The 16,854-nt window shown below is 26.1% G+C and overlaps 1 protein-coding gene across 2 annotated transcripts; it reads right to left on the reverse strand.

Annotated features, from left to right (window-relative positions):
* Nucleotides 1-798: 798 nt before the first annotated feature.
* On the reverse strand, nt 799-2,955 carry LOC113553558 (palmitoyltransferase ZDHHC3-like). Of its 2 annotated transcripts, none has more exons than XM_026956936.1 (5): nt 2,539-2,955; nt 1,903-2,042; nt 1,674-1,788; nt 1,442-1,603; nt 799-1,196 (listed from the first exon to the last, which is right to left on the reverse strand). In XM_026956936.1, exons 1-5 carry the CDS (start codon nt 2,655-2,657, stop codon nt 977-979), a joined length of 756 nt encoding a protein of 251 aa, XP_026812737.1. In that variant the 5' UTR covers nt 2,658-2,955; the 3' UTR covers nt 799-976. The 2 variants fall into 2 exon arrangements, with proteins under 2 accessions (XP_026812737.1, XP_026812736.1); XM_026956935.1 differs by having other exon boundaries at nt 800-1,196; nt 1,674-1,803; nt 2,539-2,954.
* Nucleotides 2,956-16,854: the final 13,899 nt, after the last annotated feature.

Genomic DNA, 16,854 nt, shown 5'->3' on the forward strand with positions numbered 1-16,854 from the left:
AAATACATTTTCAGATAGTTTACTTGAATTTAATTATTTTTAATATTGTACCAAAAGATATTTTACCATTCAAACTTATAACTTATATTTACCATATAATTTTACGATTTTACACTAATAATAATATGCAGGCACCATTTTATTCAATTTCTTAAAATTAAAAAACTAAATATTAGGTATACAATTAATTTAAGTTATATGTAAACATTAAATTGATATAAATCATGTTAATTTATATATTTTTTTAAAAAATAATATATAAAAATAAAAACGAGTGTAACAAAAATCATTTAAACTTTGATATACTTATTAATAAATAAAATAAAAAATTATAGGATACAGAAACTAAGAATAGAATAGTAGTTTATAATTTTAAAGTTGAATGTAATAACAAATTATCACATGTTCTCATAAGTTTGAAACTTTATTTAAGTTTTTAATGTTTTATTTACTATATATAAATTAAGTTATTTGTGCATGGAAAAAGTACATAAGTAAAATTAAAGAAGAATTATAATAGATATTTTATTTTGAGGAGCCAGCAGTTATAATAAGATCAGTCAATAAACTGCAAGATATTTGGAAATAAATTAGAAAAAGTTTAATAATGAGAGAAATAAGAATATTATGATTTATGACAAATGTGAAAATACCAAGTGGATATTATTTACAAAATATATGTATATGACAAAATATAATTGTAATTTGTACCATAATAAACATAAGTAAAAAAAAAAAAACATAAAATCGTAAAATCGTAAAATCAAATACAATCTCTGTTTTGCTTAGCATTTTTAAGATTAAAATATTTTATAATTTTGTGTTTTTAATCAATTTTAATAACGCAAAGTTTAAATTGCTTTGCATAATGAATTACTTGCATAACATAATGTGCCTATAGCTAATATGAATTTCAATATTTAATAACTTAACTAGTCTTGACATTAATTATGTAAAGTACCTAACAATAAACAAATCATACAGATCGAATATTAATTTTAGATGTAGATCTAGATATTTTTGGCCAACGACAAATAACAGAAAAGATATATCTATGTAATGGATTTGGACGTTTATAGACTGTTTGTTCAATTGTTGTCTGATCACTATAAATAGCATCCATTTGATCATACAAAATTGCAATAACAAACATACCAAAAAGAGCACTTTCCATTATTAAAATTACTGAATGTAATCTAAAAAATAAACAAAAAAATATTGTTTTTAATTAATTGTACAATAAATACATAAGCTAATAATCAAGAAATACTATAAATTAAATTTAGTCTTCTACTCAAAAATGAGCATGATTACATTAATACATAATATTTTATATTAAGCACGTGCAGTTGAGCAGAGATTCTAATATTTATTTGTATGTTATAATAGTATAATATACTACAGATTACAGTTGTTATATCAAATATAGAAAAAAACTTACACTTGTGTTTGTCTTGTATCCATATCATATAGTTTGCACTGCCGGCATTCACGTACCCATGACATGATAACTAACATGATAGTGTATGCAGAAATAATACAAACAAAAAAAAGAAATTGGACAAAATACTTTTGATTTTTTTCTCCAACACAATTATTAATCCTAGGTTAAAAAAATTTCAACATAAATAATAATTAATATATTACAAAAATATATTTTTTTAAATTAATACCATGGACAATGATGATCCATTCGTCTAATACAGCGCTTACAAATTCGACAGTGATGAGCTCGGGGTGGCCGATACGCTTCACATCGTGTACACATAGTCCAATCTTCTCTTTTCACTAAAGGTTCATTAACTATATATGTAGGTATGTTCACAAACATCATAAAAAGAGTCATAGATATTTGTCAACTAATATTTTACAAAAATAAAATAATTTTATTTAATAACATACCTTGCCGTAAGTCTGAAAAAGAAACGTTAGTATGTGATAGAGGTACAGTGCCAGGATCAGAAAACATTGCTCGTAAATGTGATACTGTCAATAGCAAAAGAAATGTATTGAAAAGCACTATGTGAAATGGAGCCCATAAGCTGAAAAGCATATAAAATAATAGTGTTAAATATATAATTTGTATAAAATAATTAAAAATAATAATGAAAAATAGGTATATACCTATACATATAAATAAATAATTTATTGAAAAAAAAAATATTAAACTTCTACTTTAAAAGAATTGGTAAAAACTACATTTATATTAATAAAGCAGCCTACTTATGAATAAAAATCAAATATTTTAAAATGTTTTTGTTTGACTGATTATTAATTTCTTAAGTAGGTACCTAGATATATTAATATAACTGGATTAGAATGAGTTATATAAAAGTACAAAAATTTAAGTAGAAATTATTCTTTATGTAAAATACTTAATAAGGAAAAGAAATATTAACAGGTTAAAAATAAGTTATTATATTAAAAATGCTTTACTATGATAAAACGTATGTTAGTTCATTATCAGTATTAAAATTTAATAAATAGACTAAAAAAAATAAGAAACACATCATTATATATAATAAAATAATATATTACCTGTCTTGCATAGTGTGCAAAACAACCCATTGTATTACTACATAGTCAGCGTATATGATTGAAGTATAGGTGAATAATATGCAAAATATACCACAAGGATCATTAACTAATTTCATCATTATTGTAAGTTTCTAACTACACTAATTTGAATTACATTACTTCTAAATGCTATATTATTTGATTATAACCATAAGAAACTTTGTTCCCATCATAAATAATGATAACCAAGAATACTTAAGAATAATATGCCTATTGCCCAATGTCTAGTGTCTACATACTGTTAAAATTACTGATAAATTAAAACTAATTAACAAGACAATAAAACGAACTGAAGTGTTCAATATTCATGTTTCATACTATAAAAGTAAAATAAGTATTTATTAATAATACATTAAATTAATATATTATGATTCATGAACTATGGACGTCTAAAGAAATAAATATTAGTATCTATGAATTTATGAATTTATTTAGTGATAAGCGCTAAGAGATAATGATAACGCATAAATATCGATATTAATCAAAATTATTTTACCTCCAAAGTAAATTTCTTCACAGAAATATTGGTGCATAGTAAACTAATAATGTGAAACTTGAGAAATAATCAATATTTCGATATTCTATACTCTGTAGACTCAATAAACCCTATAGAATGACACTAATTACATATAGTTTATGTAGCATAGGCAGTAGGCACAATATTAGGGGTAGTTTATGGGATCAGCTTCTCCTCTAGTATCTAACAAAAATCATGCAGAATTTTATAACAATATACAATTTTTTTTATGTTAATAAATACTATTTTTTTATACATTCGATTCAGAATTGTATATTTATATTTTACTCCACAATCCGTAGGGTTTATTTGAAATTATCTTATGACTGTTTTGAAAAATATATTAAATGGAATATTAAACTATTTAATTAACAAAGAAAAAATATCAAAAGCTATATTTCCAAATCTATTTAAAATAATTCAATTAGCCATCGCCCATCACTCTTCCAGAGCGTCATTCATTTGGACGAATAACCCAAAATTTACCTAAGTAGAACATATAGGTATCATTTGGGCGAGAAATTAACCGATCGTTTGGGCTTAGGCGAATTAATTTATAAATTATACAGGGATATATATAGGGAATAATAGGGAAGTAACATACTTAACTATACAATAATTTTTATATTCGTATTTACTACAATGTATTCAACTCAATATTATTATTATACCGTTTTGGTTGATTGGTGATAACTTTTTATAACTTTATAAAAATTAATTCTATCAACACACAAAAAATCAATATATTACGTAAAAATATTAAAGAAAAACAAGACTATACATTAAAATCATGGGAAGAATATCAAATCGAAAAATTAACAATAATCGATTATAATAAAAAAATGGGCATGAGACACCATGCTATAATTATTAATTATTATAATTAGTTAGGATTTTTAATACAATATATTATTATGATAATTTATATAAGAATATAATACATTTTATTAAATAAATCGACATATGAGATACCGTGCTAATAAAAAAAAATGTAGTTAAGATAATAACAATATAATATATTTACCAGTTAGAATTAACTGAAAGTCCTAAGTCTCTAAAAATGGGAAGGAAACGTATTAGTTTATATACATTTTTATAAAAGTATATTTATAACTCACCCAAACAATGTATTAAATAAATTAGGATTCCGTGTAAATTTCGCCCAAATGATATGTATAAATTCGTCCAAACGATATGTTATTTTGGGTCATTTATCCAAATGAAAATCGCCTCTCTTCCATTCAGTTCAGCTACCTGTAAATAGTCATTGTCTACGATAAGAAGAATCAACAATTATTTTAGATAACTTAGAAACAGTTTTCAAAATTATGAGCAACTTAATATAAAGAGAGATATTATACCTATTATTTTTGTTGATACTGACATTATTTATTTTAAATACATTCGTATTTACTACGAAAAATAGAAAAATAATGTAATAGAACGTAAAAAATTATATTAAATTTATTGTATACTTACTTAAACATAAATTGTTTTTCTCTTGTCTTATCCGCACTTCAATAAGCAAATTATTTAAATTTAATAGAACACTAAAAATATTCATAAATATAAGTAGCAGATAGGTACCAATGGTAAACCGCCGTCCCTTTTCGCCCCCTTTTTTGTAAATTCATTTAATTCTGAAAATTCTACAGTCTTCATAAATCTTCTGCATGCTGCAGTATCCATTATCCCACTACTATTATTTTTAAGTATAATGTTGCGGTTGTAATATGTCGAAATCAAAGTAGTGCAGTTATTAAAATATTTAAAACTACAACTATTAATTCGTGAAAATTATTTTTATTATTATTGTAACAAATATAGGTACCATCTACAAATAATTGGCATACATATTGGCATAGGAATATCTTTAGATTCTAAATGATATACCTAATTATATTTCTAAATTAGAAAAGTGTCATTATAATTTAATAATATGATATGTGATTCTGTATTATTTTCTACAATGATATTGTACCTACTCAAAACGATTTTATAATCATATTTTTGTTTTTTTTTTGCAATACAAACATTTTCTTAAACAAAAAAGATGAATTTTCTTGACTAAATTATGGTTTATATCTATTTTTTAAAGACTATGCGCAGAAATACTATGCAAGCTATAAATCAGTGATAGTGAATAATATTATAAAGCGTTCATATAATCATTGATTATAAATTTGAGATTGCATTTATAATCAATGATATAATATAATATTAACTAAATGCTTGTGTTGCTAATAGTTTCACACAAATAGGTAACGTAATTTATAGCCTAATAATATTTTATATTTTTAAAAGATTGTTTACATTAAAGATTATAATAGTTTGATTTTCTATACTTTTGGTTTTTTGGAGCTTTAATTTACTTTTTTAGACATAAAATAAATACATACTTATTGCACCGGACAATCTTCTACCCGCCGGGTGACGTATACATATGCATATTTTATTCCCGAACACGCAATGCATAAAATACGTGAAACCGAAAATACATAATCGTCATATTACCAGACCAATTTTATAGAATAATAATTAATATTTATATTAATTGTATAAATAGCATTTTTCATGTTTAACCGGCCGAGTACCCGACTAATATAAGTTTTTTTTATCCTTAACAAAAATAAAATGTTTTCCGAAAAGACACTAATGTTTCATAATTGTCTGAATTTTGAATTTTGATGACATTATTAGATATTCATTTCATATTTCTGTGATAACTTTTTCTCCTCAACCGATTTTTGTTTTTTAGAGTAATTAATAAATTAAAAAATAAACGAATTACTATAATTATTTGATAATTTTGACAAATGTTAATGTTTGCATTTCTTATAATTATTATAATTTTTAAAATATTTTGACTATACACTTATAAGATAAAATAAACATAGCATAATACCATAAATAGATGCATTTATTATATATATAATAATATCGCAAATTATCTGATTAGAACTTATCGATTAATTTTAAAATCAGTAAATGTAGTATGAGAATGTATTCCTAAACAGGACGGTACCGAAATGGAAATGATATGTGACTATATGTGTATAATGAGTTGAATGTGAATAACTGATTGTATTTAGAAATTAATTCTATTAATTCTGTAAGTCCTTCTTTATTATATGTAATAGACCATATTGATCATAATCTATTAACTATTTAGTATGTAATAACTGCAGTTTAATGATTAAACTTTTAAATATTTTTAAAGTTATTAATCATTTAGTTCAGCTAAACTGTATAAAACCGTTAATAACCGTTATAAAATTATAATTTTTAAAAAAAAATTCAGGATAATATACAATTATTATGATTTTACGTATGAAATTAATTAGATACCAAAAGTTTCGTATGCAAGACAGCTGAAATATAATAGTAAATCCTATAAAATCATAAAGAGTTCTATAAAAAAAACATTATTATAATATTTATCATCCATGGCAAACGACAATCGTCGTCATTTGTAGGAGACGATTAACAATTCTAATAATTTTATTGGACAGTCGTCAAACAACAGCCTTCAGTACATGACAAGTACTCTCATTTTCATAAAATATTTCAATAATTCCATTCCGAAGCGTAAAGAAGACGAATGAAGAAATAAACTAGCTGTTTCTTCGGTGACGGTGCACGTTTGAACTTTAATATGGCACAGCCCGATTTCGCCGAAAAGCGTCGAAGGATACTTACGTAGGTTAATTGTCCTATAATTTTGGGGTAGTAATACATTTACTATTTATACATAAAATAAATGTTTATTTACTTCTACAAGCTGTTATCCCGATGACAGACCTATATTTTATTTCCGATCGTCCAGTCTATTGAAGTGGTCGGCAACCGGCGAGTTATTGTATATATACGACACGTTTTAAATTCTAAAACACTAAAATTTTTTTTTTATTTATATTTTATAATTTTAAAGTTCTATTAAACAATATTTTTTTCCATAGTAAATAATTTAAGAATACAAAATTTTTATTTTTATCTGGTCCGCACGGTGTTTTTAATTTGTGAATGTGGTCTAAGAGTTCAAAAAGGTTACCGATTATGCATTAATGATGAAATTACCAAGAATAAAATAAAGTCGTTAAGTACACCTAAGAGCCTAAACGTGGCGAAAAATGTATAATGATTTTATGATTATGTAGTTTATTTTCTGTTTGTCATGAATTCTTTTAGCAAATAATATAATCTATTTGGTACTTTGGGTGGTAAATAGTAAAATAAAACAAAAAATTTCAGATCTTGCCATAATATTGGAAAAACAAAAAAACTGAAATAATAAGGTACGCTATATCCTTGTATAATTTCAACCCGGAGGACGATTGGCAGCATCAATAAGAAGCTCATCTGAATAACAAGTGTCGCAAGGCTGTGTTTGTTTAATACTATAATTTTTTGAACAGTAGTACAGTATATTATCTGAAAAAAAAACCATAAATGTTAAATATAATTTAAGAAAATATTCATAATATACAGTATATTATACTGTACTACGGTTTTAGGTGTTCTTTTTATTTTAATAATACGTTGATAAATTACCAATTTTTTCAATTTTTTTCTTATCACATAGTGTTGGCGCCGCATACTAGCGGCATAATTTAGATCGTCTTTATGTATGTTTAAATTTATATTTTTATGTAATTATTGAGCTATTTAACTTTCTTATAAAAGAGAACGAAGAATTTAAAAGGTGGCCACCGAACAGAAAGTTAAACTGCAATATACTATAATCTTTTTAGTTTTTGTTTACATTTTTAACTGATAAATTATAAATATAAAATTTAAAACTAATTTGAATTCAAAAATAAAAGAACACCAACACAGATTTCTTAAACATTAAAATTGTTTTTTCTATAAGTTTAAATTACATTTAATCTGTGTTGAATGTAAACAACACACCCTATAGTATGTAGATTATAAGTAAAATTATTCACACTGTAGTTCGGCAGACGCTGAATAGGCATTTTTGTATAACTAGCATATTCTCTCTATGTAGTAGTCTGTAGGACAATCAGTCGTTGTTTTATATTACGCCTCGGAGCACTATAGTTATTCGTTTCAATTATACATATTATTATATTATTACATATATCCGATCTTATTATTATTTACCTTTAGCTTCTGTATATCTGGTGTACTTTAACAATCTGCACATTAGTTGAAGTTTTATAGAAACCGAACATTTGGCTGAATATGAAAAATCCACCAACGAAGAATTTGTCATTGAGCTGATGGAAAATGTGTCGACTGTGCATTGTGTATATATATAATAAATATGACGTATGTATATAACTTATTAAATTATTTTTAGTATGTATTGTAGTTGTAATGATGTAGTATATAATATATAAGTATTTTATTACTTTACACTTATTTAATACATTTATGTACCTTTTACTAATATTATTATATTATAATAATTTTTATTTAGTTGTCCCCTTACGCGTCTACGCTCATCTCTTATCCACTCATTCAACACATTGACTATGGCCGGCCGGCAATACACATATTATACACATTACCCGTTTTTGTAGCTTGTACAATATCAAAATTCGTATTTTTATTCCTAGGTTTCCTTATTGAAATAAATTAAATAGTGTTATTGGTTTCTACATAGTTTAAGTTGTTGTATATATTTTTTATTATTTGAATGCATTCATATGATCAGTGGCGTATTTAGGAGTTTTAGGATAAGGGCAATGCATATTTATCCGCTTCCCCCCCAGTAAAAAAAAAACTAAAAAATTTCTACGCCACGCAATGGTGAAACTGTTAATACCATAGAACACTATGTTATATAAATACTATAGTATTATACGCCTCTGTGGCACACGTTTGTTGTGAAAAATATTAACGATTGACGTCACTACGTCAGTACTCAGTATGTAAAGTACAAAATAAAAATTTGCCGCCCCTCTAAATCTTTAAAAATTTGCCGCTCTGGACAACGGGACCCAAAGCTCCTACCTAAATACGCCCTTGCATATGATGCGTTCTCGTTTACGATGTGGATTAGGTCTACTGGGGACACCACAATAAAAACACGCGCCTCGTGTAATACCTCATGAAGTTATTAAACAATACGGACAATGTTATTGTATTTTCTTTAATAATAAAGGTGGTGTGGAAAATTACCTAACACTGTTATTCTTATCTTATAGTTACCTTGTATACATTTTTTTTATTAAATATCAATTAAATAATTATTTATATCAAGAAACGAGAAAAAATAACGTTTTACGAGCATAAAGTATTACAATAAAATAGTTTTGAAAAAAAAATATTCTTTGACTTGTTATAAAAAGACTCCAAGTAGTTATTAATGTTATTATATTAGTTCTTATTTTACAAAGACACTAACAAAAGCGGGTCAAGTTTAATATTGCCAGAAATATTGTATGTATCTATTGCTTTACTTAAAACATTGAATTTACATATATTTTTATTTACTAATTATTGTGTATTTTATTAATGATTTTATTTTTATTTCATGTAAATTTGAAACTTCATATTTTACTAATTTACTGACGCATTGGTTACATAGGTATTTGTATCTTATAAATTATAATAAAATACAAACGTTTGCATGTGAATATGATATGTGATAGTACACATTTGGATTTTATTACCCGTAGGCTACAATTCCTTTAAAATCATTATGTTCTTAATCTTTTACGCTAACCAGTTTTCAACTAAAGTGATTTTTTATTTTCTTAAAATTCAAAAACGAATAACCGTAAAATTTAAAATGTTTACAAAGTATTTATATTATAATTTTTTCTATAAATGGTATAATTTTCAAATAATTGTAATTCATTTTGAGGTATTTATAGAAAATTATATTTGCGTGTTTTATTAGTGTTTTTTAATAGCAAAAATTGATAAATGGGTCAAAATCCTTGAAAATTGAATTAATAATTTCCTAATAAATTGTTAATTTACTCATTAAAAATATAAAATTTTAAAAATTGTCTCTTTCATCAGTGATCAATAGGGATTATTGGTTTTTATTGACGGCTATCTGCGTGCGACAACTTTACCGTTATTTATTTAATAAAATAATAAAATATACAATAAATTATGATGTGTGAGCATATCATTATACTATAGCATGATTGTTATTCAATAATGCAAGAATAATAACAATTCTGTGTATTTAGAAATTAAATTATTTATTTATTATCTACAAATAGAAAGATTTAATAAAAAATTAACGTATGCATATATTAGACATGTCTAATAGTTTATTGCACCGTACCACCCGCCACAAAACGTTTTATATAAAGTATACTATATATAAGGTAATTTTTTAAGCATGCTCACCCTATTTTTATGCTTAAATTATTTCCTCACTTAGACCCTACCCGCAACATAGATAAATACTTTTACCTAAAATTATTATGATTTGAGTATAGTCTTAGAGTTAAATCACTTATTACAAATTTATAAAGGATAATATTATTAATATTTTTGAGCAAATGATATAATATAGGTTTTATATTTTATTGTTATTTGATTTTATATTCGACATTCAAAAAAAAAAAAAATTCGTAATTTTCAATGTTTAAATTGTTTGAGATAATATTTAGACAAATCGATATGTCATATCCTCAAAAATATTATTTTCTATCGTTTTTGTAATGGGTGATTTTACTCTAAAATTAGGTAGGTACTCAAAAACAAAAAAAATAATGATTCTGCATAAAATGCGTTTTGTCTATGTGTTGTATATGGGCTAGAGAGAGAAAACAAACAGTGCACTGACATCCTCTTAAAGTCTTAACAATTTATTGGATACAAACAAAGTAAAACAATAAAACAAAAATTATAATATTATAGATGTATTCTATAAATTTAATTTTTTTAAATTATAATATTATAATATTTTATAATAAATCAATTTGAATTTGACTTTCCGTTAATAGGTTTCGACGAATTGAAACTTTCTGTCGTTTACAGTTGTACACTTGTACCTAGGATCACCAGCAGCATAGAAAAAATATTATTTATTATACTTATACGTGGTATACACAAAATTAATTGATAATGGTATATAAATCATAGTGTAAAAAATATTCATATATAATCATTAAACATAATAAAATCATAATTTCTGACTTGCCGACTACTATGTAAAAATGACAACTTTGCCGACTAAAACGAACCAGGTATCTAAAGTTGGTGGGGGGAAGTGTTAATAATACAAAATTATGTTGGAAGTAATAATAACTATTATACATGCGTGCGATAATCTGACCGTTATTTATTTATTTATTTTTTAAGCTGTTATACAAATACAATGATATGTGAGCAATGAGCATATCATTACAAAAAGTAAATTTACTCTAGTAGGTACCTATTATATTACTAAAGCAGTAAAACTGTGTGCACAGTTATGTCGTCTGTCGTACAATGTTGATTTCTGTTCAACTCACAATGATGGTAGTTGGTACTGTTGGTAGATCGCATGGTTAATGAATAATGCCATATTGGCCATATTGCCATAATTACAACAGTCAATCAAAATACGTTACAAGGAACCTCGAACACGACACGAAGGACGACGTAGCTGTGAACCCAGATTTAAGCTAACTAGTAACTACATTATAGGTATTGGTTCTGCTAATTGTAAATTGTCCATGTCGTTCGTGGTTAAAAAGACGAAAGAAAATAAATATTGCGATGGCATCCAATAATACGTCAATAATACATCATTGTATACATTACTATAAATTTAGCGCTTTTCAATGCTACAGTTATAAATGTAATATCTGGAATAAAACACCCAGATTGCCAGATATTAGATGTTGTATCGCTTTATAATAGCTTTTATAAAATATGATATTAAGTAGGTACATCTTGTTTCGATTAGGCGCTTAGCGCTTATGTAGTTATGTCAATCATTTAAATATAATACTATCTAAAGCTCTAAAGAAGTAATTGCTGTGAAAATCAATAACTCAAAAAGAATTGAAAAAATACCTATTCTCGGTATGTCAATTATAATTTACGCGTATATTCGCGTGGCCACATATTACATATACATGTATTTACGAATCGTAACACGTGTATATAAAAGGTAAATATCAAGATCCCTCGTAACATTATATGGTCAATAAATTCAATTTCCTACTCAGTGAGTTTACTAAAAAAAAAAATATTTTTATTCTTTTGAAATTTTGTAGAGAGCTACAGCCACGTGCTACCATATCCCTATACGTATCTGTAAGTATTCTTTTAATTCAAGTACACTCTTAAAATTACATCCTGAATTTATATTCGTAAATATTATTAAAATAATAAATATGTTGTATTTGATCAATTATTTTTGTTAATTTGTTATGAATTATGTCTTACAATTTGTAACTGAGGGATCATATTATATTACTAAGATAAAATCACCCTATGCTGATTTGGTCTGTGTTTTAAGAAAATTGACTTCTCTAGAACTATCACATATACGGTAAACAAAATAGTAAATAATATCAAGTACACTAGTACACTATTTTAGAAAAAATCTCATAAATTAAAATCTTAAATAGATGGTCGCAAATTTGAAATTTATTTTTAATTTATCATTGTTTATTAGACTACTTTAGGATAGATGCCTACGGGCTATATAGTAGGTATTAAAAGTTAATAAATTAAATAGTTATTTAGTTATTAAATTGATCAATTTTTAAAATACTGAAAAAAAGCTCTGTAGTAGAACCTTAATAACTATTTGAACTATAGGGAGAACTAAAGAAGTCTAGATACGATAGTATCTATATCCGTGGCCTGCACATAAATATACTTGAAGCCTGTGCCTTGTGGCGGTTTCTATATTTTATACTATTACTATGGATGTCATTGGCGCATGACGATCGTTGTCGATTACGAATTGCTCTTATATAACGTAACCATAATGTACATCATTCGATCATTATTCATTGTACATTAATTGTATCTAATTTGAGCTTATGTAACTTACTTCAAGTTATAGTATTGTCGCGTGCGTTCACGAAATCATTCAGAGGCCGATAGTATTATAACGATATAATATAATAGTAGAACTGGCAGAAGTTTAGAAGAGAGAAAGAACCGTTCAACCGTATAGCCCGCAGACTGCAGACTGGAGAGGTAGGTATCGAGATCGACAGGTATTTTACCCGTGTGATTACGTATACTTTCGGTATCCGCGGTAACGATTCGCCGACCGCCGCGACTGTGGTGGGGATGTGACACGCGTGGTGCGCTGAATGCTGATCCGGAAAAAATATAGCAGCACCAATCGTCAGTCGTCACCACTCACCTGCTCACCGAAGCGAAACATCTGATGATAACGATAACCCGTTCGTTATAGTCAACACTGAACACTCAACAGTCAACACTCAATCGTCATCATGGATGTGTCTTGTCGTGCGCGCTGTTAACTGTCTGATCGTCTGCTAATCACCGTCTGATCGTGAACGTATATTATTAACGCATACAGTGTACTCTGCATCCACGTTAACCGCGAGACGTTCGCCCTACCGCGATACTTTGGGGTAGTGCAGTGCTAGTGACACCCGAAAGAGCACCCCGACATTGCCCGGGTAATATTATCATCGTCGTAGACATTCCGTTTTGTCCACGTCGTCAAATATGAATTCCTTCGTGTTGAACAACAACAAGTGAGTTATATTTACGTTTGGATACCACCTATATGTATATGTTTTGAATTCATGGTATTGTAATTGAGGTGGTACCGGTTGATTTGGCTTGCGACTGGATACATAAATATACATTTGATTTGAGTCCCAACGTTTGTTTTATCGCCGGGTAGCAGCTGGTCAGGGCATACCGGTCGACAAGGATCCTAACTGTGACTAGGAATTGTACCATACATGTCAATTAAAACTTGATCCTCGTATCACTACCGCATCTAGTCGAATGGGGTTGTGTAAGACATTTGTCCCTGACTTAAAATTAGATATTATTATATTTATTAGGTATTGAAGTTTGCCTTCATCCTTTTGAAAAATGTCTACTGGTATCTGTATAGTGTCCACATAATATAATATTATGCCTGGTTTTCTAGCTAACACAACTGTAGCAAACTTTCACAAATTTTGAAATGCTTATAATTAAGATGAATATATTACTTGTGATAGTGTGGTTGTGTTTACAAATACTGTAATCAATATCTATATTGATAAAATTTGCTAATTACACTTTTGCACAGTGCTTACTCACAATTTACCACTACACAAGTATATTTTGTGTCCTACCCCTACGTACAATAGTTAATAGTATTAAATGATATACCTACCGAGCATTATATCACATTTTCTCTTATTTACTATAACATATTGTTCTTAATGAATTGAGATAAATACTGAGTAAATATCTTCACAGATAATAATTTTAGTTAAGAGACATAGTATGCTATTTTTCTTATTTCAAAATTATTGGGCTAGTATATAATTTATTTATATACAATATGAGTGTGGCCTGATTTAAATGCACATTATTAAAATTAAAAACATGATATATTATGATAAATAATAGGAAAAAAAATGAATATTAGGTAGGTAATTCTAATCTATCAATGAAGAAGGATGTGTGTCTCCATTTGCTAGGTGCATACTATACCTATTGGGTCACGCTCATAATTGTTGGTGCAGGGAGGGATTGCAATATTATGATATATTTATCTATATTTATTAAATAAGCACAGTTTGAACTGTATTTATCTTATAAGTACTTAAATCTTTATTCGGCAAATGATAACTTATACTGATTAAAGTACTAGTAAATATATTATTTATAATGAAGGTTTATCAAATATTGATCATGAAACTATGGCTATTATTAAATTATTTAGTCAAACTACTCTCAGTATAGTTTTATATGTGTACCTCTCTAATACCCTTGTGTAAATTAATTAATTACTTATTAAAGTAATATTGAAAATTTATATTTAAATTATTCAGCGGGTCTTAATGTTTTATTTTATATGCATTTTTAAATTTAGAGTTAAAGAAATAGATATTTAAGTATTTTTATTTAATTATTATCATTGGTAGCATTAGATATATTATTATTTTTAGGTATACAGATATAAGAAACATCTAAAAAGACAACCTAAGTATTTAACCTATTTAGGTAATTTATTATTCCTTAAATAATTTCCTCATTATACAGTAATTTATAGTTTAAGTAATTATTTTATTTTAGAAAATTATGTTATTTATAATCATGAACTAAGAAGATCTTCTTAGTTCATGTTTATAATTAAGAGTTCATCATACTCCCTTGTATTGACTCTGTCTTACTAGTTCTGTGTAACACAAAACGCAGACAATTTTACGTTAAGAAGAATCCATTTTACCATGTTTTTTTAGTATTAGAGTGAATGACCTATTGGTTATTATCAAATTTAAAGGTAAAACAATTATCCAGGGCTTTTTGTTGGTTTTTTTTATATTTTAATTTTAAAGCAAGTTATGAGCATTTCAAAATTTACAAAATCACTGTAATACTTAAACAAAACAGAGTAAAATTCACTTTTTCTAATATATAATTGTCAACATTTTGTGTCGATAAGATCGTGATAACACATATGGGTCATATTAAGTACTTCTTAAGTTATATTAATTCATATTCAATGGTTGTTGGATGTTATATTACTCCTTGTTTATTTACCTAATATTTATTATTATATATATTTTACTTAGGTATATTAATAGTAATGTATTTTTGGTGTTATTATCAAGGTTATTATTGCACAAAAAGTTTATATTCAAAATATTTTTTTTACTTAAAAGTTTCAATTAATGTCAAAAAATAGAAAATTTGGTTTTTCCTTATCTATTAGGTTCTGGAAAGCTGTTTCCTAGAAACAATGTAATATATTTTCTATTCTTAAAATGTTTTCTTCAGTCAAATTTTTATTTATAAAGCACCTACTAAATGAAAAAATATGTACTAGTCATTACAAGGATTATTAAAATTTTAAGTCTTAAACTATACTGTTTTTTGGTTGGATTATAATTGGATTTTATTTTTATTAAAAATGATGTATAAGTTTTGTTTTGGGTGAATGTTTTAATAAATTGTAATTTGATTACTATTTTTTTTTCAGTTGATGGCTCTAATTATTTTTGCATTGTATACTCTAATAAAGTCTGTTTTTGTCTATGATTATCAGTCTGGCATCCTGTTATAACATTATATGTACATATGGGCTTAGTTTGTTGAGAATCTTATAAATTAAGCCTTCAGTTTCACTTTCACTTTTCCTCAACCGAACAACTACTGAAATTGTAAAACCTGTTTTTTGTTCTCTGAATCTATGTTGTTAGATACAAGTGTTAGAGAAATTTGTTTAAAAAAATCAATACATATATTATTAAACATATCCTAAATATAGGTGTATTAAAGATAAATTTAAAAAAATCTAAGTTAACATTTTTTTTATTTTTTATTCCACAGAATATAAAAATACTATAAACTAAAAAATTTTTAAATTATTTTGAATAAATTTTAACTTAGAAGTTAGAATATTTCTTCTGCTATTTTAATACGTCATATAATTCATATTACATATCTTTTTATCAACATATTTATCTTAAGAAGATATTAGATATTTATTCAATGTTTATAAATAAAATATGATTAGGTCAAGGAAGTTAGTAGATACTTTCTCTCTAGAAGAAGAATTGTGTAATTATTTGAAAAGAGAATTTGTTGATGCAACTATACACTTAAACTCACTATGCATG

Source organism: Rhopalosiphum maidis, chromosome 2 (genome assembly GCF_003676215.2).
Source record: "Rhopalosiphum maidis isolate BTI-1 chromosome 2, ASM367621v3, whole genome shotgun sequence".
Lineage (NCBI taxonomy): Eukaryota > Metazoa > Arthropoda > Insecta > Hemiptera > Aphididae > Rhopalosiphum > Rhopalosiphum maidis.